Raw genomic sequence first — 27455 nt, forward strand, 5'->3', positions numbered from 1 at the left:
ATGTTTTTGTGTATGCTGAGTCTGCTGACAGTGTTTTTATTTATTTCAACGGACGGCTTTGTGTACTAAACGTTAAAAAAAACACAAATCCGGGTTTATAATATTCTGATCAGATTTTTGACCAAACAAAGCAAAATACAGCAGTAAACTTATGCCAAATCTGTATGCTTACTATAGAGACCAGTGAGCATGTTGAACCTACATTGTACTACATCACTTATGGTTTTAATAAAAATTAATTTCTCGCTTACAATAACATTTTTGCTTGTATTACCAAGGGAATTATTTCTAAATATATATTTAAAATTTATGGAAACCGTGTTGAAAATTGTTCGTCTTCCCCTTTAAGTTGACCCCCTAGATTGTCCACAAGCGAAAACGTCATTTTTCATACAATCAGGGGCCATAATCCATGAAGTTACAGTCCAATGCATGCCAATATCAAAAGTAAGCGAGATCTATTGGATATAAAGCTATATTTCAAGTTTCATCAAAATCGGATGAAAATTGTGACCTACATGTACATGTAATGTATAGAATGTCCACAATCAAAATGTTATGTTGTATAGAAATTAAGACAGTAAAATTATTATCAGTAATTTATTTTAAATACTGGTATACATGTATAATATGTATAATTTTTATAAATTATTCAAATGATATTCCAACAAATGATGACATAATATAAAATCTTAAAATAAATTAGGCAGTAAGAATGAAAATTTCAGTAAAATAACTTCATTCTGAGCAGAGTTAATCGTTGATTACAGAACAGCATAGTCAGGATTATCATTGCTACCGCTGTTAAGATAATAAACAAACTCTTGATTATCCATTTTTAAGTTAAATCATTAACCGCAAATCGTATAAATCTGTTGAAAATCTAGAGCATCTGATGGCTTCGAGAGTTGATTATGATCTTGTCATGTTAATAAATGTCTAATTTATTATTTATATAAACATTTAAGGCCTAAAGAAAGACCTGCAATAGGCAGATTTAGCTCTTGAATAATTCCCCTTTAAGCAATATATTTGCAATGGCATGCAACATAAATAGACATGATAACAATGATGTGTAAAAGTTCACAAATATTTTAATATTTTGTATAGCGTAGATTGGGCAAATACTAAAGAAACTAATTATCCTAATGAACTATTGAACCACGTTCCCCTTTCCACTGTTCTTTAAGATCAACTTTACAACCAAGATCCCGCAAGGCAGCTTTTGCCTCATCGTCTAAATCTTTAAACTGTTTTCGAGCTTTATTTATAACTTCCTCTACTCCTAACTCTACAATAGAATCACAATGTTCCCTTGTTCTAGAAACAATGTTTCTCAATGCCATACACCCTTGCTTTTGAACACCAAGAACTGAAGAATGAATTTTCATACACTGAACAATAGCTTGATGTCCATTACACTCCATTATCTTTTGACTGTTTGAAGGGTTTCTTAATGCAACTGTCATTAATGTTGCACAGGCAGCCTCTGCTATTGAAGCAACCGACTGATGTCTAAGCATTGCAGCAACTATTAACTCTATTCCACCAGATTTTACAATTGCTATTTTCACATTATCATTACCAGCCAAAGCTTTCATGACAGTCAAAGATTTCCGGGTAATGTTTTTATCATTAATGTTTTTTTCAAATGATTTTATGATAAGGGCAAGGCCCCCCATCTCTAAAACTTCTTTACAAAATTCATCACGGACAACTAGACAAGCGAGTGTTGACCACATTTCTCCTAGTACTGTAGAATCTTCAGAATAATCTTGACAAATCTCTAATATTCTCTTCAAAGCATCGCCTTCTGTCACTATCATCTTGGCATGTTCGTGTGCTTTGCCAAATGGTACTCTAACATCATCATCAAAGGTTAAAACTCTTAAACAAATGCATATTTCTTGAACTAGCTCTGGTTCTGTTTTATGGTTAGCTAAAAGTACAGACAATGTTCCAATGACATTGTTCAGTACAAAAATTTGACGATTTTTTTCATGTTTGATGCAGAATAGTCTTATTAGCTTAACAACGAGTGGTTTCTCTCTGGGACTACATTCTGTGAGATAATTTAAGAGAAATGTCACTCCTTCTTCATCAAGCAGATCTGGTTGACCGTTAACAAGTGAACAAAATGTTGTAAGAATAATCTCCATTAAAGCGCTATCCGATTTAAAAACATTTAACGCTTTCATCAAAATTTTATATCCATCATTTTTTCCTGCAAGACATCTTCTTGCTAAATCCTCATCACATTCAGTCTGCAAAATAGCCAAGGAGTCCAGAAGATTTTCAGCTAAATTTGTTTCTACACAAGTTTTGACCTTTTCCAGGGCTTGAATAACAGCGTGGTTTGTTTGCCCAGTACCATTTGTAAACATACCGGGATCTTTGATAATGTTGAGAAGATTCACGCCTTGTGATTCGAATTGAGTAACAGCATCAGCGATAGCTTCATCGACACCCATGTCAAAGTCCTCCATATTTTCTTTAACGACATCGTCAAACGTTTCCTGTGATATTACTTTAGCCATGTTGATCTTCGCAGTCGGATGTATAATGAGAATTTCATGTAGATCTATTTGTATTATATTACGTTCGTTGTCAAGAATCAGCTTCGACAAGAAATACTTGGTACAGCGCCACCACAAAAACAAGGGGAGCCTACTACCAGAGGAAAATCGGCTGATACCATTTTTCCTTTAAGGGTAGTAAGTTGGCAGACAAATAGTTACCGTGTTCCCTTTATTTTAATGTACCGTAATATAATGATCCCTTTATATTTTTATTTGAATATATTTTATTTTATCAGAAGCCCAAATAAGATTTTAAACCAGAGAGCTTACATTCGGGGAACCTCGATTAGTCCATTTCCGAAAAGGGTAGTATAGGTTGACGATATCGAGTCACATGATTTACCAAAATGGCGTGTGTTGCTATATGAATTTTCTTGTTCAGGTGAGAAATTTGTTTATAATAATTGGTATAGCCCCCTATTACGAAACCGCCATGTTAAATGGTGATGGTAGATCACTACTTTAATAACGTTTTTCAGTTTTGAGAAATTTTACATTCCCAATTGTCATGTTTGACTTTTATAACAATAATAACAAGTGAATAAATATTTTGAGATCTTGTTCAAGTTGGACAGTGAGAAGTTCAGAAGAACAATAAAAAGTTCCCGTGCGACCATAATCATGACATGTATTGGCAACATTTCAGATCTATCCGCAACAAATATATTAATCTTATCTGAACTGCAAAAATGAAATACTATGAAAAACTTGACAACAAAATTAATGATTCAGAAAATTTTGGAAATAACACATTTTGGAAAATTATTAAGTCATTTGTGAAAGGCCAAGGGACAATCAAGACAGATATGCCACCCTTAGTTGTGAACAAAGACATGCTTTTTACACCAGAAGATAAGACTTAAATGCACCCAGTAATTTCTTCATTGAACAATCCGAATTAAACGACATCAACACCGCTTTTCCCTCTATCAGACAAAATCCGAACTCACTAACACAGATCGTACCAACCCATCAAGAAGTTAAAGATGTCATCAAAAGTTTGAATATATCAAAAACATCTGGTCACGATGACATCAGTGCAAAATTACTTTTAAAAATCCATTTCCACTGAAATTTCCGCTCCACTTTGTACTTTATTCATACTCTCTCTAGAAACAAAAAAGGTTCCCCAAATTTGAAAATTACTGAGCGACATTTCGACTAGGCTTCTCTAGTCATTATCAAGCAATGATAAAATATGAAATATAACAAGACAATATACATGTAAACAACACAACTTGGTTAATGCTGACCAACCTGAGACACGTACCCTTCTAATTACCTTGAAGAAACCTGAACATGCATTGCAAGAGCTAAATCCGCCTATTGCACTTCCTGTCTTTCTTTAGGCCTGAAATGTTATCTAAATTATTCATTAGACATCAATTAACTTACCGAATACATGTATTTCATATTTTATCATTGCTTGATAATGCTTAGAGAGGCCTAGTTGAAACACTGCTCAGTAATAAGCAGTAATTGTATTCCATAGAGCTGTGACCTGTATATTCCAGTTTAATTACTAAATGCCATTAAAATAATTGCCTCATTGAGTATATACATGTACATGCTCTCTGACAAATTTAAAGATGCATGATGTAAGAGTTAAATCTGCCTATCACAGGTCTTTTTTCTGGCTTCAAATGTTATAAAAATTGTTATTTAGACATTTATTCAGATGAAAACTTGCCAATAATCAACTCCCTAGAGTCCTAGACCATAGGATGGTTAAGATATTGAGTGGAATAGACAATATGCCATAACTTCATTAAACAATGATATGGACGCCTTTCATGGAGACTGCCAATTGAAGGACTGAAAATTATGAGACTGCGTTTGGTATGATAATCAAGACTTTTTAGGCTATTTCTTGTCAAACTTCAAAGATTCATAACGTCACTCATAATAAAGTAATAGGGCTGAAATATTCAGTATATTCATTTTACATTGTCTATTATTAGCAAGAATGATCAGCTCTTTATCCTAACCTTGCATACTGCATCTATAAAGTACATGTATAGTTCGTGTACATCGATTTTCTGTCTCGGAATTGCCCATGTACCATTTGTGGCATCAAGATAAAGTTACTTCTAAGTCATAGGGTCTTCTTGTGGACAGATGAATGAATAGGATGGTAGAATGGTGGTGCTGTTAAAATTAAAAGGCTATTTGCTAAACTATATCAGTTCAAAGAATTATGAATAGTATGTTTCACATGGTGACGATTGACATTTACAAAAACGATTAGGTAGTTAACGTAAACAAAACATGTATGTAATTATCTATTCAACATTTGAATATTGACATTAATTTAACATTTCTTTCAGACTTGCTTAATGTATCAGACAAAATTAAACAAGAGTTTATTTCACTGGTAACTTTTACTGTAGTAATTGTAAGTACATCTTAAAGACAAATTGTGCAAAATTACTAAAGATACATGTAAATGATAAGTAATGGATCCACTTGGAGCAAGGGATGACTTAATTGATATTGATTCTTTGACTCGATGGAACTTAACTCAACTACCAGAATATGTACCTAGAGAAAAGGAAGACGAAGACAAGAAGTCAGTGTTTCCATGGAGGAATGATTTAAATGGAAAAATTTGTCTTTGGTATGTTGAAGTAAATAATTTGTAGGCTTGTTTTAGCCAGATGTTTTATCATTAGGTTGATGAGGAAGTGGTTTCTGTTTAACATTATTTATAGAAACTATAAAAAAAATTTTGGTTTAGGTCAAAGTAATATATTGAACATGGTTAGTAAGTCTGTTGTTCCAAAGATTTTCCAAAGTGAAAAAAACAATTTGTATAGAATAAACTGTATGTCCATCAATGTTATTTATATTCCATAAACAAAAAAAAAAAACATTGTTCAATTACAAATGCAATGAAGATACAATTTTTTGTTAAATTTTGATTTTTACATGTTTTAAAAGAAAACAAATCAAAGTGAACCCATTTTTCAGGAGTGGTGATCTAACTAGATTAAATACCCATGCCGTAGTTCATACAACAAACGAAAAACTCAATGACAGAGGTACTGACAGTGATAATTTATTCTTAAAGGCTGGTCCTGAACTTTATAAAGAAATTAGAGCTGATATAAAAGGTGAATTGACCTTCAAATTCTAATCATGATTCAGCAGAAGATTTAATCCAATAGACAATCTAATCAATTATTTATAGTTCATACATTGTATCAACACAGTTTTCATCAATGTCAATACAATGTTCATCAATTAAAATACAGTTCATTAACAGTTAATATAATAAGCATTGGTCAAATGGTGAACATGTGTGCTTTAGATTATAAGGTCTGTTTTTTAACTATTTTAAGGCAAGTGGCTTGGTTTTGGTCCAAAGCTTTTATGTGACAAGGAGTAGGGTTTTTTGCCGGGTCCTCTGATTTCGTCCCACTGCTAAAGACCCATACATGCAAGCAAATTATTGAAATGACCTAGTTTATGTCTAGTGGAGATTGAACCCTATTACTCCCTCTCACTCAATTAAGATATAAAAAAGAAAACGGGAAAATATACTTCATTTAGAAGAAGAAATCTTCCAATTTTGCACCTACACATCAAATATTTTGAAAACAAAAATAACTTTTTGATTCTAGTAAAAGTAGTTTTTTTTCTTCTGCATTCTTAGTAATCAAAACTGGAGAGGCAAAACTTACCAAAGGTCATGGATTACCAGCAAGATTTATAATACATACAGTGGGACCTAGATTTAATGTTAAATATCTTACTGCTGCTGAAAGTGCTTTATTTAGTTGTTACCGTAATACACTACAGTTAGCCAGGTATAGTTCCAATTTTATATTAATTACTTCTCAACACTACATATACAACAGTCTGTGTTCAAATGAATTGATTTTATGAAGTTAATATGAGATCAACCATATTAAAAGTATTAATTATTATAGGATGTCATTTATATTGTTTCATATTATAGGTATTATCATGAAATTACATGTATCTGAAGTTTATGTACATATATGTACTTTTAGCTTAAATAAAGTACTTGCATAATTCTTCTTCTTCTGTTAGTGTTTAACATCCGCCTCCACCAATGGTAATATCAAAGACAAATTGTCTTATTTTATTATGCTTAGCGTACATGCAGGGGTCTTTCCTATGGTAGGAAACCGGAATACAACCCATACGCTCACACCAGGGGTTGAAACCACGACTGCAAGCCAGAGTTGTCCAACCAGCTGCAGCTTGAAGCGTGAGACTCTAGACCACTAGGCCATCCCAACACCCTCCCCCCTTACTTGCATAATATACCCCCCATACTTTTGTAGTCTTCTTTCATCAGCCAAAGGGAGCCACAGTGACTCAGTGTGTAAGGTGCTGGGCTGGTTCATTAACTGGGAGATCCTGGGTTAAATCATGGTGTTGACTAATAAAGTCCTTATGCATTTTTCAGTGTCTCTTGTCAATGGTGCAGGACGGGGATCCTGTCAAAAAACGTTGTCTAGTCATTTGGATGGGACAAAAAACCACTGTCGTACACATTAGATGGGAAAAAAACTGCTGTCGTACACATTGGGGTTCACGTAAACATACCCTAGCAATTTGAATTTAACAAATTCCTCTGTTCTTGCAAATTGATGCAGAAAAGTAGGACGTTAAGCTCCATTTCATTGTTTAATATTTAACATTGATAATAATAGAAAAGTATATGAAATATCTTTTTATGAGTTTATGGACAAGGTTGTTTGTAAATGCTTGGATCACACTGATATTTTTTTTTTTTAAAATAGGGAACAGAGTATAAGAACAATAGGACTGTCATGTATTCATACAGTTAAAAGAGGTTATCCACCAGACAGTGGTTCTCATATAGCTTGTCGTGAGTATTGTATTATATGGGATGTAAAAGTTGAATCGCCTTAATTTACAGTTCTGTGGATAAGTTGAAGCAGTGTATAAGACTCTTGAATTTCATCTCCATAGCAATGTTTTAATCCAGTAACAGGAGTATCAGCCAACAATATTAATTAATGTAAGATAATCAGTTGCAAAGTCCAGGAGTATGTTTGATCAATATTCCAAGTTTTGTTATTGGTTTATTTGAATATCTGTATCAAAATATGATGTGCATGCAGTTAAAATTCATCATTATTACGTGGGCTGGCTGAAAAGTTCTAGGTATATCCACTGTATCTGTGAAAGATCTGTACAAAGTTGATAGTTCCCATTTATTTTTGTAAATAATCCCCTTCGAGGTGTACACACTTGTGCCTATGATACTGCAAAGCCTGGATGCCGGTCAGAAAGAAATTTTCTTCAGTCACCCTAAAAAGGGTTGTTCACAGCTGACATGATGTCATCATTACTAGGAAAATGATGACCGGCTAGATCCTTTTTCATTTTTGGAAACATGTCTCATCCATGGCTACAAATCTAGCCAAAAAGTAACGGGACATCAGGATTCTGACATGTTTCTGATCTGCAGTCAAGAGCTTTGGCACCCATCTTGCAGAAACTTTTGTCATTCCAAACTCTTTGGCGAATATATAATCAACCCTCTCACAAGAGATGCCACAGCAATAATATTATGTCGAGTGGTCAATCGTCAATCAACAATCACCATGTCATGCACCCGTGTAATGTTTTCTTGAATGGTGGCTATTCATGGCCTTCCAGGACGTGGATCATCGTCAAGGCTCTCTCTCTCTGCCACGCTTAAATTCCACAGCCCACTTCTTTACTGTGGAAAAGGAAGGGGCATCATCCCCTAAAGTTGAGACCATGTCAGCATGTATCTGTGTTGGGGTTAGTCATTTTATTTGCAGGTACTTGATGACAGCCCTGTAGCCAGTTTTGTCCATTTCTGGTGATTTCAATTGGTATGTTTACAAGATTGTCTGCTACGAAGACAATAATAACACTACAGTTGCAGTTCTTATGTCTATGATTCATTCAATGATTGTACTTGTTGGTGGCAAAAGTTTGTTTCATCCCAATTGATTTATCCTTTTCAGGCTTAGAACTTTTCAGCCAGCCCTTGTATATTACCGTTTTTTTATCAACAAAATTATTAGTACTTACAAAACAAGATTAGTCTTTTAATTATAATGTTTAGCTTTTATATTTGTCATTTACTAGACATAAATTATCGGATTAGAATTTTATGATATTTGATTGTTTCATTATATTTTCCAGGTACGATAAGGAGATTTTTAGAAAAGTTTGGGGATAGTTTTGATACTATAGTTTTAGTTTGTAATCAAGAAAATTTGGTATGTACAATAGTTTAATTAATTGCTATTTCGATCTTTTATCATAACTATAAGATGGCACACCAAGGCAGATCTTTAGGGTTTCTTGACAGATTTATGTAAGCTAAAGCTGTACTCATAAGTGCAATTGTAGAATCAAGTTTCAAAACAGATATTAGCAGGCAGTTACTGAATAATGGATGTCAAATATTTTAATTCAGTGAATGATCATGAAGTGTTAAAGTCGAGGCATTTACCACTAATGCTGGAGTTATATATCGATGTAATGGGATCTACCTCCCAAGAATATTGGCCATCAATTCTTAAGGGGCTGAATCAGTACTTGACAATGTTCTTGTCAGCAGAATATTCCAGGCTTTAGCTCTACTTCTACTAACACCAAGCAATGACAATATTTACATTGTCTTTTTCTGGTTATTTCTGTCAGAGGGAACATTATCGCCACAGCTATATTGTGATACACGTTGTATCATGACCCGGATGGCCATCAACAGCAAATATTCAAGAAAACATTACCCGGTTGCATGGCATGGTGATGGTTGATTGACGATTGACCATTTGACATATTGCCAGTGTTGTGGCATCTCTCATGAGAGGGTTGATCATATAGTCATATAGTCATAATACCCAACACTATTTACCACCTCATATTTTATTTCAGGATGCTTATAAAAATATTCTTCCACTCTATTTTCCTCGAAATTCTAAAGAAGAGGAATATGCTCTAGATAATTTACCAGAGGATGTTGGGAATGAAAATGGAGAACCAGTTGTAGCAGAAAGACAAATTAGAATACTTGATAAACCAGCGTTTGCTGCATATAGTAAGATATATTTAAGTTATTTAAAAGATGTTAAGCTATTTGATTTAGGTCAAAATAAACTGGGACAATCTCTATACAATTACAGTTTTGTTTCAAAAGATTGAGCTACAGTAGGAGTTTACTAATTTCAGTTTAGATTTTGGATTACTAATCATTTGTATTTCAATGCTTCCTTTATCTAATCATGGGAAAAAAAATGTTAACGAAAGCAGATTGTCATCCCACAGAACAAATCAAGAAATAAAATCCAACGAAATCAACAATTTTATTATTGCCCCAAATCATAGAGGTTTAGCCATTTTAAATTGATGAACGAAAGGTAGATTGCAAAATTTATGCTAATAAAGTTTTATAAATAGTAAGGTCATATCTTTTACAATTTAGGCATAGGACATCAGAGTAAAAATCTGTATACCTTTCTTCTAATATTGAGAACCTTCTTTTTCTTATCAAGCACCAAATCTTCGGGCATAAACTCATATACATGTGTATCCTATATTTTATTAATGAAATGGTCTTCATTTACTATTATAGAGGCAGTACATGTAGGACAAGATGATTTTGAAGAAACTATTGATTTAAACAGTCAGTTCTGTACATCTACCGCGTTAGATGTGGGCCACCATCCATTTGCTAGTATGGAGGAAGATCCTGATAAAACAAAAAAGGGTACCATATATGGTAAAAATAATGCTGATGTACGAAGAATTGAATCACAACGAAGGTGAGACTAATACACACATTTTTTTTAGACCCATCCCATTTATCTGATTGTTGTAGCATATCTCCTTGAAGTATTCTAATGAAAAGTGGAGCCACAGTGGTTCAGTGAGTGAGGCGCTGGCTCACTAAACAGGAGATCCTGGGTTCGTTACTGGTGTTGGACGAGAAAGTACCCCAGGATTTTCCAGCCTGGTTTATCTTTGTAAGGACTTGGCAAGGAAAAGCCTCTAGCTGTTTAGATGGACCAAAAAACCGAGGTCCTGTGTTGAGTTTGGCGTGCATGTAAAAGAACCCTTTGGCAGTTGGAATAAAGTTGCCTTCATAGTACATTACAAGGTGTATACCCTTCTGTATTAGCCCGGTTGGTGCAGAAAAAGTAGGATGTTAAAACACCATTTCATTTCAGAAAAAGTAGGAAATGTATATTACTTGATGAGTACAGCCATATTCTACATGTCTGATCTACTGTGTATGGTCAACACATCCTCTGTGTATGATCAGCTGAACAGAGGATCGGAAAGTCTTCCCTTGAGAATGGTAATTATATAAGCAATCTAGATAGAATTTTAAAAGAAAACTATTGGCAAAATAGATTGAAATGTGTTTCAGTGCTTTTGTGTTTCGCCTGTATGTAGAAACCTTTCTTTGTGTTCGATCATTAAAATCACTACTTGATTCGTCAGTAAAATACAAATGGTTCTTTTTTGCACCTACTGAGGTAATGAAGACGGGATGACCAAAGGAAGTAACTGCAACTAGAAACAAGAACACTACCTTTGATAATATTTGTTTGTTAGCAATGTCAATATTTATATTTGATAATTATCTAGATATGAAAGATTATTAAAGAGAGCCAAAACAGACGACTTAACAGATATAGCTGGTACAAGATTTCTGTATAGAGCAGGAAGTGATAGATTTAATCGACCAGTCGTTGTATTTGTTGGCAAGAATTTCCCAGCTACCTCAATTAACTTAGAAAAAGTATGTATATCATTACGTTCTTTTTCATATTTACAAAGCTCATCAATCTGTGAAAATTATTCTCAACAATAAGATACATGGAAAATATTTGGTCATGCCTTTTGATATAATAATAAAGTCATAATGTAATGAAAGATGGAACACATAGCCAATAAACCTAACGGGAGCACTGCTTTGGACCTGGACTTCAAAAACAGGATTGACTTGGTAGAAGATAATCAAAGGTCCTGGAATCACCAGCCTAGTAGTTTAAATACAAAAGTACAACTTAAATTTGATAGCGATGTGAACTACTCAGCACTTAGAATACAGGCATCCTGATTTCTGGCTCAATGTTATAATGCCACAATTTGTGTGAACTGTTCTCCAGATGTAACATTCACAACTGTTGGTACCACAATATAGGAGATAGGCCAAGAAAACTATGTGGTAGTGCCCACAAATCAAGCAATTGATTCACTTGTTTACATCCAATTATCAGATGACTGAAAATAAAGAAAGTGTAGTTCATGTCAACACAGCGGACATTTTACTTTTATGTTCTAAAATAGGTATTACATGTATAAACAATAAAGCTTAACTTGTATTAATATTATATTTCAGGCTTTATTATATCTGATTCGAGTAATGGATCCAATAGCTGATTCTGATTTTATAGTAGTTTATTATCATACATTAACAACCAATCAAAACTATATACCCATGGCATATCTAAAAATGGCGTATAATGTACTTGATTACAAGTAAGTAATTTGTAGATCGTCTCAACCTGTTCATCTTTCAAACCATTTTAATAAAGACATTCATATTAAATGATTTCTAATGGGCTTTTACTAGATTTTTTTTCAACTGATATTGCCAAAATATCCTTAAAAATTATCATACTTCTTGTCATTTTCATGTATGTGACTTTGTAACGTCATGTGACTTTTGTCCCTTTCCAAAAAATAAGCATACATATATTTACCACAAATGTATCACATCAGGTGACAGTGCTTCCATTTACAAATTGTTAACGCTTTATATTAAGAAATATCTTCTGTTTTGTATAAAACCATTATGTATCTTATTTTTTGTACTTGACAGGTATAGAAAACATTTGCGGTCATTTTATATAGTTCATCCAACATGGTGGACAAAGGTTTGTTAATATTTTTTACTTAGGAAATTGAACTATGATTCATACATTACAAAACCAACTGGACTAATGAAGACAGACCATTGATAAGAGACAACACATATCTTGTTTATATTTTAGTTGGTTTCCATATAGAATATTATCGCCGGAAACGTTTGGTGGTCAAATTCATGAGCATATCTAATTTGTACACAGTTAATCAATATGCCTGATGTGATAGGTCTTTGGGATTTGTATTTTTTATCTTGTCAAATGTTTGAAAAGTATTTGGGATATTTATTTGATAATTTATATTTGTATTTTTAGGTAGCTACTTGGTTCTTCACTACCTTTACAGCATCTGATATTAAAGATAAATTACATATTATCAAAGGTGTTCAGTATTTGTATAGTTCTATAACACCAGATCAACTGGATGTTCCTACATTTGTTCTAGACTATGACACACGGGTAATCTCCTTTTCTTAATATTTTTTCCAGATTCTTTAATGTTGGAAATTCTTCTTTCTAGGGTTTATTTTATGTTAAATGAAGTGAAACCAAACACTTAGTACTTACAAAAGCAGGTCTTAACTCGGTATTTTGTTAGCATATGAAAACAGCCAACATGAGGGTTTTTTTTTAGTGTAATTATGGAGTTCTCTCCCTTCATCTAATATTCAGAGTTTTGGTACTCTTGAATCTGAAACTGGAAAGATGGAAGGTGCAGATAAAACCATATATAGATAGCTATATGTATTCTTCCAGTCATATTGTATTATTAAAATGAGAATATTTTGATATGCTCGCATGTTACTGTGATCTGTCATTGTTGTCTCTCCTGTTTGTCCGTCAGTTCAATTTCTAGTAATCACTCTTTTAATCAAAGAGTTTAGGAGATATGGAATTTTATTTGTATTTGTTTTTTTTTTTACAGCTAAATGGACCGAGGTATGCCATTCCATCAGAAGCACCTGAGGCTCTTTAAGGATACATTTAACTAAAGTTAAAAACTATTTTGAGAATAAAGTGAAGAGCTAATAGATTTTCAGTTAAATGTTAATGCTGTGAGAGTTGAAGGTGCTATGAAGCTGTGAAGCTGTTGTTGACACTATTAAAAAGAGGTTGTGTTATTTTTACAGAACTTGGATCAACATTGTTTTAGCTTGTTGAAATGGTGCATGTTTTATGACTTATATCGTCATTAATTTGAGTACATTTTATTTATCCTTGTTGACCTTTAAAAGAGCAATTTAGAAACCAGTGATTACTATTTATATTCTTCCATGACAAATGAGAAAATATAATGAGCTTAAGATCAAAGATAATGAACCTCATGTGGTGCATATATTTTAATCATATAGTTCTATATTATGTAGCTCTACATTATATTATATGACAAGTACTCCATCACGTTTCTATACATAAAGAATAAATTCTGAATATAATTATATTTGCAGGTTTTGATTAACCTAGTTCTATATTTAACTATGGTTTGATTTACAGTTTTAAATATATCACACATCGTTATTTATTAAAGAAATGTTTATTAGTTTTTGTTAATGAGTTTTAACATAATCAATCAATTTAGTTTATTACATCATTGAGATCAGTTATATTCTATTTTTAGTTTACTAACATTTTAAGTATGTGATTTGATGTTAATCAAAGTTTGATTACAACTAAAACATATTTATGATAGAAATGGATTGTCTGTTACAATCTGCAAAGTAATAGTGTCTCAGTAAGGTGGCCTCTAAAACTGTTATTTTAACTAGTTAATTTAGTCTTAATCAATCTAGTCCAGTATAATACTCTTTCTATTCATTAAACAATCTATTCATTAAAAATAGTAGAATATTTCTTATATGGCCAGAGCAATATTAGGTTTTCAGATGAAGCAAGAGCTGATTGTATAAAATATATTATTATTATCCAGGGCCATTTGCATTTCTTTGAATATTATTGGTTATTGTTTCTTTGATTTAGATATGTGTTTAATTTACTTTTTCTTTCAATAAATATTAGATAAAGTACTAACGTTTAAACTTTTTGTAATATCTTTAAATTTATGTGTAAGCTGGTTTGTTGATTATTCTAAAGTGTTCATCCCAATGCTAAAGTGGTTGGCAAGTGAATAATTGAAATAAAATATATTGTACATGTATTCTGTAATGACATAGTTGATTCTCTTATAATTTGTATTAAATTCACTCTGTTTGTTTGAATTAGATAATTTTGTGTAATTGTCAAACTAATCATATCAGCTTACAAACAAATCATCACATATACCTATTATATAACAAATCATTACTGAATATACTCATCTAGTCTATCAATGTCAAGAGTTACTTATGTTTAAATATATTCATTCACTAACTAGTAACTGTAGATGTTTCTTATTGATGGTATGTGTTAACATTGCCTAACATCAGACAGTGGCATGACATGAATTTTACCAAGCCATCATCAACTATTAGTGGATTTATATAAGGATGTGGTGATAAAAAAAACATTGGTTACAACTCTCTAATTTACAAGTTTTCAGTTTGAATTTAAATTTTGTTTCAGAAATCTTTCTAATAGGCCTACCACAAAAAAGACCAAATTTTTACTATTGAATGATTATTATAAGAATTAGCTTGTTGATAACTTTTGTCCTATTTGATATATAGTCAAAGGTTCCCAACTTTTTTTCCCCATATACCCCTGGCAACTGTTTTTAACAGTTTTATTTTAAGTTCAAATGAAAATAACATTAACAAACTTTCTTCAACTCCAGATAATAATTTTAAATCTTAACCAGAAAGAATTGTTTACATATCCAGAATCAGCAAACTTACCCCCACTCCCAAGTTAATAATGTACTCATTTGATCAAGTTTCCAAATGAAAGAACACTTTCTGTGCAATAAGTTATAGTTTATTTAGTTGTTGAGTTTCTTATGCTTTTTAAATTTAACTATTGATGAAATAGATAAATCAGTTTTGTAAAGTGGATTGAATTGTTAAGAAAGAAAGAGAAGGAATAAGCTATTACTAGACTTGTTTCATACATTTTATATCTATAAACCTATATTGTAACAGTTTTTACAATTCTGCATTAAAACGTGGTCATATTTTCAGATTGACTTTAGATTTATACACTGCGTTTATGTCCAATATTTCTGATAATTACTTGAAGTATTATTTCACTTGCTTAATTGAAAAAGCTGTTTTGTTGCCTGGCAATATATTTTATAATAGAAAAAATACATTTTGATTTTTGACCATTGTGTCAGATCTATACTGTGTTTATACATAATGTATTTTGGTTGTACAAATCTGTCTATATTGTGTCTAACGTTGTCATTTTTGATTATTTGACAAGACTGTTAAAGTTGCTGATCGTCATTTGCGTTTTCTGGACTATATCTTATTTTTCACCGCTTAATCCACATGAAAATGTATTCAGATTGATTATTTAACATTTAAGAAAGAGAACACAATCAAAATATCAACAGTAGATGATCTGACTTGGATTCAATCTGATTTAAAGGAGGCCCAGGGAAAATAGATAGCCGAATGTCCACAAATTTTCAGTTGATCATATGGTTGTAAATATTGAACAGAATGGAACAATTTTTGAATTGATATGCCTTATATGAACTGAACTGAGATTCTACCTTCAGAACAGTGTAGTATGCAAAGGATTAACAAACACTCAAATGACGACCAGGGACTTTAAGAAATGAATGCATATTGTGAAATGTATTATTTTGTACAAATATATTTTTAATTTTGAAACAGTAGTATTCTTTTAACTTATCAACAGCATAGCAAGGAATTATTTGATCGGAAAATTTGCATGTCTGTTAAACAATTATCTGTTCTATTGAACGTTGTCTGAAAACTGCCGACCGAAGACTGCCGCTCAATCTATGCATTACTTCTTCATTCACCTTCTGGTATCTGTCTTGTAGGATATAGCTGTATGGAAAAGTCGCATACATTCAACTGTTACACTGGAAAAACCATGGATTGTCAAATTGAGCACAATCTAAAGTAATTTTCGCCAGTTTGACAAGCGGTTAATATCTGACAGTTCACTTTAAAGTGAAACATTTATTCTATACAGTGTATTATAGAAGTGTATATAGAATAATGAGTTTATTATTTTAGCACATGCGTTCTAATTTCAAGACATCCTCCTACACTATAAAACTAACAACTATACAGTAACAATATTTACTGACATTTATGAAGTGCCCATATATCGAAGGGAAAACCCCCAAAATATAAAGTATGTTTAGAACATAACTATACATTCAAAGGACTGTGGTAATTAGCAAGGAATAGAGGGAAATACATGTTGTGCCAACTCCGTTTTGAAAGCAAAACATGAAGTAAGTTTGGGGTTGTGAATGCCAACACACTGAAGCAGTATATGAGTCCGGTGGATGAAGGGGGGGGGGGGAATCGCCACCCGAGCTTTGATTTTATGAGACCCAAGTTTTTCTAGACCAGTTTTGAACTAAAAATCGAAACGAAATAGCATCTGTGTTTTAATCAGATTGAACGAAAAAGCTAACGAGAAAACACTTTTCAGGTCAATTTTGAAACAAGTGGTTTCTGCCCCCAAAATTACCCCCCCCCCCTTATACATTGGGAATCTTACACACGTATTTAGAGTTGTGCAGCGGAATTAAAAAGTAATATTTTGCCAAGCTCTAAGAAAATCATCATTTAAATCAACGTGAACCCATTTCCCGCCAATTTTACCGCCCGCTCACCTGCTACCCCCACCCCACCTCCCCACAAATCAAAACCGTTGTCCAGGGACATCATATACACTTCTTTTGAGATGGACAGTCCTGGAAATTTATGTTTTATTAACAAATAACGTGATAATCATTCATGTCAACATAATGACATTTCCCCCCATTTGAGACATTGACCCTCCATATCTCGAAAACGCCCTCTCAAACGACTGATCACCACCCAGATTCGGAATCTACGCTAAAAACTGGTCTAGAAAAACTTGGTCTCATAAATTCACAGATCTGGTGGGGACCCCACCCCCCCTCCTTCAGCCACCGGACTAGTGCCCCTTTCTTACTTTCTTGAACTGCTAATTATAATTATTATTTGACTTTCTGTCTTCAAATTCAAAGTAGTTTCGATCAATTTAGAATTTTCACAGTAGATGTTATAAAATGTGATGGTAGGCTAATATAATTATCAGGCGCGAGTGATCTTATGAGAGCTTTTTGAAGATAATGACCCCCCCCCCCCCAAAAAAAAAAAACAAAAAAAACAAAAAAAATTAAACCCCGAAAGCATTACTACGTCACCATTATCTCACTCACGAAGTAATGATAAAATGTCATATAATTTGACGAAAATGGCCATGACAAGACACTGATCTCTTGTCACAAGATTTAACTTCTGGATTGTCTAAAACACGACATTTATTACAAAATATGTGCCCTGAATATTTGGTTTTACTGCAATTTACCACACTCGGAAATAAACCTAGCAAAAACAAATATAAAGAAAATTTCGCGTACCAACAACTGACATAATATTGAAACGCAGAAGATAAAGGTAAGATCAAAAATAACTTATACAGAAACTGTCAAAATTTTGGGGGCAATATAAAGAACATTTTAAGATGTTTTAAATTATTACTATGTGTCAAAATGATACATAACTTTTGATATAGAAATAGACATTTCAAAATTATATACAGTTTCAGTTGACTTATAGTTTAATGTAAAAACATATTTCGTAACAGATCTCTCAATGCAACCTCACGAAGAAAATAAACCAAGAATACCGTTAGTTTCCACACGTGCACATTTTACATCAAATATATCTTCTAGCTGTTTTTTTTCTTTTCTTTTTTCCATAGATTGTTTTTTTTAATAAATTTCAGGAATAAGCTAATCGACATCTGGCTGGACTGGTATTTCAAGCGGAATTGTCGACAGAATGAAATGGTTACTCATCTTTATTGTATCATCATTGACTAATCTCTTGGCAGCCTCGCCAGGTAAATTAATCACATACCATTAGGGGTTTAGTGTATATGCATTATATCAAATATATTTGATGATCTCAGATAAAGTTATGATTGAAATCTTAATGACGGCATATTTGTTTGATAAATTAAATCATATCCACTTCATCAAAATATGGCGCCATGATGACAATAGACCAACTATATATCCAGATAAATTCATAATAAATAATACTGTCATCGTCGACATCAAAAATCTTCCTGGATTCAAAGTGATGCAGTTCAAGACGTGCTCCGGCGTATCGATGTAACCTGTCGGGGTCGGGGGGGGGGGGGGCGGGGGGTCGCTGTTGACCCGACGGTGTCATCAAATTAACATTTATAGGCTACCTAAACAATAATGCGAATTATTGCTAAGAATAACTGAAATAATGCTAAGAACCAAACTAATCCTAAGAATAACTGAAATAATGCCAGTAATAATTGAATTAGTGATAGAAACAAGTAAATTAATTCTAGAACAATTGAATTAATGTTAGCAACAACTGGATAAATGGAATGGAATTAAAGCAATTGAATTAATGCTAGCAACACTTGAATTAATGCTAGCAACACTTGAATTAAAACTAGCAACAACTGAATTAAGGCTAGCAATAATTGAATTAAAGCTAGAAATAATTGGATGTAAGCCAGAAACGAATGAATTAAAGCTAGCATTAATTGAATTAAAGCTGGTAATAACTTTAACAATTGTTATCTTGGCATTCTATATTTAAATGGGATTTAGCATTTTATTAAAATAAGTAAAATGAAATTCCCATTTTTGGGTAATATGACATGACCATTATTATTTTAATGTTAAGTTGAATATCATCAGAGTTCTGAATTTAATTTCTTGTATTTGACACGTCATGTGTCTCTAAATTTTTATATTAACCTTTATATCTAAAAGCGATACCATAATATTCAAAGGTCTTCGAAAATCGACATGATCGCTCGACAATATCCATTCTTTCAAAATTTTGCTCACAAGAGCTACTATTTAAGCTTCGATAAATAGGCTTCTGAATTAAAAAGAAATAAATTAAAATCACTGCCCTAAAGTCCATTTGGACAATGGGGAAGTTTCAACAGGGTCTTCATTGCTGATAGGTGCACTGGAAAGTTGCCGGGAAGTCCCATGATTTTAGTGTCCCCAGAAAATTAATAACTGTGGAATATATAAAGGGCGGGGAGGGGCAGCACAATAACAGTTAAACCAACTTTGACGCATGCACTTAGAAAGCGACATCCTAAAAAATCAAAGAGTTTCAACAAATTTTCTACTTTTCTGAACCCGTCTTCATTAGCCCGATTGGTACACCAAAGTGGTATTACAAACCCCATTTTCCAATTTCTTTTTTATTTTAATGTGTTGACAATGTAGGAAGCTTTAAGCATCTTCAATCCCCTGGTTATCCACGGATTATTATTTAGTCTCGCATACCTTGTATGGAATCTTAATACAGGTAGCATAACTCAATGTTTATGTTTATTGCGGAGTGCCTCTACACCCCCAACATGGTAAAGACACTGTTGTTGTTATCTTGATGCGGATTGGGTGAGTTTAGTTGCCTCTATACTAGATACCATGATGAAGATGACACGACGGAGCTGTTGTTAGACTAACGACATCTTTCACCCGTGTTTATTGTTTACTTTTAGCTGGCTGTAATCCTTCCTTGGATTTACTGTTTACGGTGGGATCTGAAAGTTACCTCGACTTTGCTGAAAGAATTATTGGTGATCTTGCCAGACAACCGCTACCACCGTACACGATACAGACCGGTGTTAGTGTCTGTAACAACTCTTCGGTGGCCTTCATCCCGTTAATGTCCAGATTTGTTCAAGTTATGACCTCCATTAAAACCATCTCAAACGGTCTTTTGGATAAATCTCGGTTAAGACACGAGCAGACAATATCGTATTCCAACAAACTGTGTCTTCAAGTTTCAAAAGATATCTTTCAGAGAAGTTACAGAAATAACGTTTCAAAGATGCTGATATTGGTAACAGATGGTACTGGTTGGGCTTCTACTGATCATGCCAGAAACGCAGCAGAACTGAAATTGAACAATATTACCATAGTAACAATTGGCATTGGTATCAAGCAAATTGATATTTCTACAGACTTGGAGAACATGGCTTCAGATAGTAGTAAATATTTCAATATCCGAGATATGAGCATGTTGCGAAGTTTGTCATCCATTTTCTCTAAAGGATCGTGTCAGCGTAAGTAACAGGTTACGGAAAATAATTCAATTGATAGTTGTTTTTTCTCGTGCTTTCCCTAGTGATTTCAGTAATAATTTTCAGTAATTAATATCTGGTTTTGTCTGGACAAAACAATATCGTCTGATGGAATCATTTTAAAGAATGAAATTTACAGCAAAGTGCATTTCTTACCTATATTTTATAATTCAGTATTCTCTTAATTCACAATTGAACTATGAGTCTCTGTAAAATTAGTGACGAATATGTCTGACCTACAATCTGAATATATTGTAGTCACCCATGTCTGTCCATTTCGGTCACATGGTCTAACCGCCTTGTTAGACTTTAAGTGCCTCTTTTCTGAGACAAAAATCAAACCCAATACCAGAGTGTATTGCAATATACTGACATTCTAATGTTCCTATGTCGTTTATTTTGTTTTAGATATTGCTGAACCCCCACCCCCACTCCTGAAAAAAATGGTACATCGATTCGCTTGGACTTACATTTCCGAGTCAACCAACACTAGAAGTATTTTTGCACTGTCCATTTCGAAAATTACACTGTAATCTCTTGCGTTGTGTTTGACACGGGGCCCCCTTCCTTAATCTTTATATATCGCTTTCCTTTACAAAGTTTACCTGATCAAATCGTCGGTCCCATAGCAAATCTACAGGTCCGAGGTTTTTTTAGACTTGTTTTGTCCAAACTTGTTTGGATTGTTTAGCTGGTCATAAGGAGTAACCCTGTCGAGAGAGAGAGAGAGAGAGAGAGAGAGGGGGGGGGGTTAACGCCCACTCGACACAAAGTAGGTCATTTCGGGACAAACATGTGGTTTAATTTTATTTCAATAATTCGCTTGATGGTAGGAGTCTTTAGCAGTGGGAGGAATCCGGAGGACCCGGAGAAAACCCACAAGGTTGGACAGGCGACCCTACTCCTTGTCACGTACAACCGGGGATTCGAAACCACGCCAGTTGACTCAATGACAGGTCGTATGATACAGCACGCACGTGCTAACCATTCGGCCATCCAACTCCCCCAATCCTGTCGAAATTCAGGGTTGCACATATAAAAATATATTTTACCCGGAGTTATTTCCTTGCCACTTATACCATGTAAACACTCTACGGGTCAGCATTGATTAGATTATTTTTTCCAAGTTGTTTGGACTGTTCGGTTGGTGATAAAAAAAAATGTTTTTGACCTTGTCACCGACCCCTGTAAACTCTGGGTCCGAGTTTTTTAGATTGTTCTTTTAAACAAACTTGCTGAGATAAAAAAGGAACCCTGTGGATATTCAGAGTCTCGCATCAATTTTCTGCGGGTTTATTGCTCTTGTCATAGAAAGCCGTTGGTGGACGTATCTTCTTTATCTGACAACCTTATGTTTATTTCAGCTCTTGAGATAGACATGTCCTCGATGGTAATCATATCACAAACAGAAGAACCACTGAGTTTAATCTCTGGCAATTTGGTAAAACAAGTTGCAGGTTAGTGAGACTTCTATTCTTCAGTTCTGTAAATCATTAGTAACGTGTCTTTATCTTATGACTGCCAACGCTGCGACAAGCTCGGGGAGATAGCTGTCCGGTCTTCTGGAACTGAGAAAAAAATCTCCTCCCATCGCTCAGCCACCAAGACAAACGTCACAGACATTTTGAAAATCACTGCTATTCTTTTTCAGCCTTTATGTTCAAATAATTGTCAAATGAAAATCGAAACAATATATTACGTTTCCTCTGATGGAAAATATGAAATGCGAAAAACGCCAGCAGGTCATTACATTACAGGAAATAGAACCATACCATTTGATCGAATCCGACAGAAGCCAGAAATCTTGCGTTAATTTCATACCAGATAAAGCTAATCTAATAATTAAGATTTGTATTCCATCAGCAGAAAATGAATATGGCTTCTTGATTATTACAGGTTGTCAAAGTATCATACTAAATGCCACTCATTATGAAGAAGTACGAATGATTCCTGGATTTGGCTCTCTTAGACAAATCTTAGCATGCCCACGTAACCAGTTCTATGACGTCACTAGATGTGGATGCTCGTAAGGAAGAAAACGGATTTCAATAGTCTTCCTATTAGGGTCTTTTTTATTTTCTTTTTTTTTTTTTTTTTTTTTTTTTTTGCGATTAGAATGGCAGAACCATATGTGGACTAACTTTCAGACTAACCTACAGGACTGAGTTCATAGAGTGGGCAATTCATTTGATTTAAATCTTTCCAGAAATAGTAGTGTATATTATGATGATCAAGAGAAATTGTTGATTTTTTGAAAGATATGTGTGCGTGGACTTAAAACGTATATCATGTGTGGGACATTCTCTCTGACGATCATATGATCAGAAATATGTTTTAATTGACGCCAAAATGTGGGACATTCTCTAAGGCGATCATATGATAAGAAATATGTTTTAATTGACGCAAATGCTGACAGCAATACTTGAACCTTACCCCCTCCCCGTCCCTTCTAAAAAGTGTTTCACTTAATTAGATTACTATATTAAATTAATAGCCGGTAGTATCCTGATTACTATAGAATTATATATTTATAATCATGATTTTGTTGTTTGGTTTATATTTAATACGAAATGGTATGATATATCTGCAGGATTTGTATTAAATATTAGGGTGAATAAGTAAAAAGAAAAGAGATATATCAGCCTACAGTCATACACCAACACCCAGTCTCTTCCTGTATTTAATTAACCTAATAATTTTAATTTCGTAGTTTTGGTGACGTAAAAATCAGAAGTCAAAAGATTAATGCCGAGTATATCTTTTACATTAAACATTCTAGTCATTTACTAACACGTGTTCATTTTTATACGCCCATATTGAAATATGATCGTATATTGTCGTCGCCTCTATCCGCCTGTCCGTCGGTCCGGTGTCCACAATTGTGGACGCTCTAGAGGCTAAAGTTAATATCCAATTGACTTTACATTTATACATAGTGTTTAAAATCATGAGACGAAGAAGCCTATTTATTTTCAGCAATTTCCTGCCAGAGTTATGTCCCTTGATCACTTTGAAAAATCTTTTAGGCGCTCTAGAGGCTAAAGTTAATATCCGATTGACTTTAAATACACAGTGTTTAATGTCATGAGACGAAGAACCCTATTGATTTTCAACTATTTCCGATAATTATTGCCATAGTTATGGCCCTTGATCACTTTGAAAACTCTTGTGGACCTCTAGCTAGAGGCCAAAGTTAAAATAAATTGCTTAAGGTCATGAGACAAACAATTGAAACAAATTCTAATGATTTGAGATAATTACTTAAACATCCATTATGTAAGAGCAAAATATGCCTATTGCAGGTCTTTCTTTGGACCTTAAATGTTATGTAAATTATTAATTAAGGCATTCATTAACAAAACAAGACCATAATCAACTCTCGATGTCATCAGATACGCGAGATTTTAACTAGATTAGAACGGTTCGCCATTTAAAAATTTAATTTAAAAATGAGAAAGCGAGGCTAAGTCTCGAATATACCAGTGCCCTGGTTACCACAATGCACACAATTTGTCAAAACTACAAAAAGGGTTAGTGATAACTTGGCTCAGAATAGAGTAATTTGATGAAATTTTCAATATTTTCATTTTGCATTATCTATTTTTGAGCTATTATAGCACGAATGACCAGTTCTTTATCTAAATCTTACATAATGTATCTTCAATAGGTTATTACTCGTCATATATTCATGTGTTGTAAATGTTCTCATTACTGAACAAAGAAAACATATGCGACAACCCCTGTTGACTATCGGACGACTTAGCTGCTGTGGGTGTATGTTTAGTTGCCTGTCAACATATCTTTTAAAGCTGTATGACAAAGAGTAGTCACCAGCGACGTCTATGCATAACGTTATTTGTAACATATTACCGGATGTGAATCTGTCTATTGCACACAACCTTATTCGTATAAAGTATACCGTACTAGGAACCGTTCTAGACTGCGACATAATTCAACAAATTGCACCGTTTACAGTGAGTGCGACACGATAGAGACTTTTGGCAAGCGCAATTTTCCCATTCGTATCACGTATCCGTATCGTATACGTGATACGCTGCGTCTATGTAGTTTTAGAGTTTTGGCAGATTTTCACGTCGCGTACGTCTGCATGGCTGAGCTGAGTGTAGTTCTATTACAGCATAACGGCAGATATCTACCAAGATCACCATCAGTATTAGTCAAGTGCCTAGCCTACAATTTCCCGAAGGTAGTAAAGTCGTCCGATGTCGCTGAGCTATTAAAAAAAATTCAATGTCGAATCTTATTACACATCTTCGACTTCAACTGACAGCAATTTTTGGTTTCACTAATAATGTATCATTTCAGAAAGTTTATACCCCTTTACCATAGAAGAATAAAATCATCTACAGATTTGCAAGGTCCCACCTCCCTAAATTTATCGCGTAGATCAAGCAGCATGCAGACAGACACACACACAGGAAAAATATGAAAATTCCGATAAAAACCCATAAAAAAAATGATTAAATTTCAATCTTTATCATGGTTAAAATCATAGCAAATATACACCTTCTTGTTCTAGGATACACATTGAATGATAAAAACGCTATCATACAACATTTCGGTGTTTAAAAGTAGCAAAAAGGACGGTAAAAAGATGACAATGTTATACGGACCTTTTCCGTATGGAATCTGTTCGATACGTGTTGTCGTATCCGTGTGCCGTATTACGTATGAGAAATACACACACATTGATGACGTCACACACAAAATCCAAACGGATACGCGATACGGACCAGAAATTTACGCTTGCCAAAAGTCTCTAATAGAGACTTTTGGCAAGCGGATTTTTCCCATCCGTGTCCCGTATCCGTATCGTATACGTGATACGTTGCGTCAATGTAGTTTTAGAGTTTTGGCAGATTTTAGCAATTTTTGGTTTCACTAATGTATCATTTCAGAAAGTTTAGTCCATAGATCAACCAGTATGCAGACAGGCGGGAAAAATATGAAAATTCCGAGAAAAACCCATAAAAAAAATGATTAAATTGCAGTCGTTATCACTGTTAAAATCACATCAAATATACACCTTCGTGTTCCAGGATACACATAGATTCATAAAAACGCTATGATGCAACATTTCAGCGTCTAAAAGTAGCAAAAAAGACGGTAAAAAGACGACAGTGTTATACGGACCATTTCCGTATGAAAGCCGTTCCATACGTGCTGCCGTATCCGTGTGCCGTATCACGTATGAGAAATACACAGACATTGATGACGTCACACGCAAAATCCATACGGATACGCGATACGGACCAGGAAATTACGCTTGCCAAAAGTCTCTAATGACCGTACTCGGAACCGTGTCTTGTGCGCTAAATGTAGAAATGGTTTCACTACTGATGTCTTCCGTCTTATTCCAGCCAGAGCAGTTTCTTTGAGCAAATGACTACAAAAAACGTTACTGGTCTATAGCTCCCTTAATTTCCACGTAAACTGACCCCCCCAAACTGTACTGTACATAACTTAACATAATATAATAAACCAATTCCCATTGAAATAAAGGTGAAGCCTTACCGCATAATTATATATGATTTGATGAAACCCAACTGCTACGCGAAATTGCTCTCCTATCCAACTTAAAATGTCCGTCCAGCCACAAATAGCATGCGCACTCCGTCACTTTCCATATGACTATCATAGTAAACTAGCGTAGTTACACTGCCTAATAAGGAATGCGAAGGGCGGAGTTAACGCAGCGCGTTATTTGGCGATATTTCACCATTATTAGAAATATCGCTTCGAAAATGCAGAACGCATTACCACAAAGAAAAACTGTTCGGTACACATTTTAGTGGTCCAATCTTCACTATTTATGATATAATTTCTTATTTCAATACAGATTGTAATGATATGTGTTGACAACTGTGCGTTTGAACCTATTTTTACTTGCGCAAGGCCTCCTAGACTGTACCAATTGTAGAGCTAAACACGGTTTAGCGCGGCAATATTGTAGCTACGCTAAATGTGAAACTCTCCATAGAAAGGTTGATTTCAGTCACAGCGAAAAGGGACAACCTTGTGCTAACATTTGCGCAGATATCCATACTAAGAACCGTTCTGAGAAAATTCAACCATGTCGTATTGAGAACGGTGGTCTCGGCGGTCCAGATTGGCAGGGTTCTCAGTGCGGCAGGGTTATGTTTGACCCGTTTACAATATACAAAAAAATAATCGTTCACCGTTCTCGGCACCGTTCTTGGTACGCTTCAAATTTGTAATGGCAACAGGGTTATTGTCGAGTACAAGTTCAGGATTTGCCACCATTTTGTCTGTCATAATTGGCTTTATTGTCAGTAGTCAGGCAGCTTAGGACCAGATTTTTGAGATAGATGAGGACTTTCCAGACAAAATTTCCCCCAGATGCTACCAAATACCTGAGGTTCTAAAAATCATAATTCTTTAGTAATTGCTAAAAGAAACCTTTGGTTAAAACAATAAATAAGGTCCTTAAAATATGAAATGAAATGAAATGGGGTTTAACGCCCTACTTTTCTGCTCCGACTGGGCTAATGAAGACGGGCATACGCCATGCACTGTGCTGTGAGGGAAATGTTGCCCGGACAGCGGCACTATGGCCTACTCTTATTTCGTATTCCAACTGCCAAGGACTATAAGTATTAAAATATTTAAAAATTTTCACACGCTTATAATAATATTTTGG

At 34.1% G+C, this 27455-nt stretch overlaps 2 protein-coding genes and 1 long non-coding RNA gene across 3 annotated transcripts; 2 read left to right on the forward strand and 1 right to left on the reverse strand.

The window, feature by feature from the left end:
• Window positions 1-598: 598 nt before the first annotated feature.
• On the reverse strand, window positions 599-2655 carry LOC126811461 (armadillo repeat-containing protein 6). The gene has a single exon (XM_050537100.2). It carries the CDS (start codon window positions 2535-2537, stop codon window positions 1146-1148), a length of 1392 nt encoding a protein of 463 aa, XP_050393057.1. The 5' UTR covers window positions 2538-2655; the 3' UTR covers window positions 599-1145.
• A 223-nt stretch (window positions 2656-2878) lies between these two features.
• Window positions 2879-16269, forward strand: LOC126812440 (protein GDAP2 homolog). The gene is made up of 13 exons (XM_050538830.1): window positions 2879-2961; window positions 4907-5196; window positions 5550-5692; window positions 6235-6388; window positions 7355-7443; window positions 8760-8836; window positions 9498-9660; window positions 10195-10384; window positions 11214-11367; window positions 11971-12110; window positions 12454-12508; window positions 12812-12955; window positions 13422-16269. The coding sequence occupies exons 2-13, from the start codon at window positions 5036-5038 to the stop codon at window positions 13470-13472; spliced, it is 1521 nt and encodes a 506-aa protein (XP_050394787.1). The 5' UTR covers window positions 2879-2961; window positions 4907-5035; the 3' UTR covers window positions 13473-16269.
• A 1600-nt stretch (window positions 16270-17869) lies between these two features.
• LOC126812439 (uncharacterized) lies at window positions 17870-23559 on the forward strand. The gene is made up of 5 exons (XR_007675930.2): window positions 17870-18069; window positions 18401-18517; window positions 20189-20755; window positions 22138-22230; window positions 22670-23559. It is a non-coding gene; the product is annotated as an uncharacterized LOC126812439 (long non-coding RNA).
• Window positions 23560-27455: the final 3896 nt, after the last annotated feature.

The sequence above is a fragment of the Patella vulgata genome, chromosome 2 (assembly GCF_932274485.2).
Source record: "Patella vulgata chromosome 2, xgPatVulg1.2, whole genome shotgun sequence".
Classification (NCBI taxonomy): Eukaryota; Metazoa; Mollusca; class Gastropoda; family Patellidae; genus Patella; species Patella vulgata.

Coding starts and splice junctions, on each gene's coding strand:
- LOC126811461 (XM_050537100.2), bottom strand. CDS start 2,537: ATGGCTAAAGTAATATCACAGGAAACGTTTGACGATGTCGTTAAAGAA.
- LOC126812440 (XM_050538830.1), top strand. CDS start 5,036: ATGGATCCACTTGGAGCAAGGGATGACTTAATTGATATTGATTCTTTG. Junction 5,693..6,234: donor AATTAGAGCTGATATAAAAG/GTGAATTGACCT, acceptor CTGCATTCTTAG/TAATCAAAACTGGAGAGGCA. Junction 7,444..8,759: donor TGGTTCTCATATAGCTTGTC/GTGAGTATTGTA, acceptor TATATTTTCCAG/GTACGATAAGGAGATTTTTA.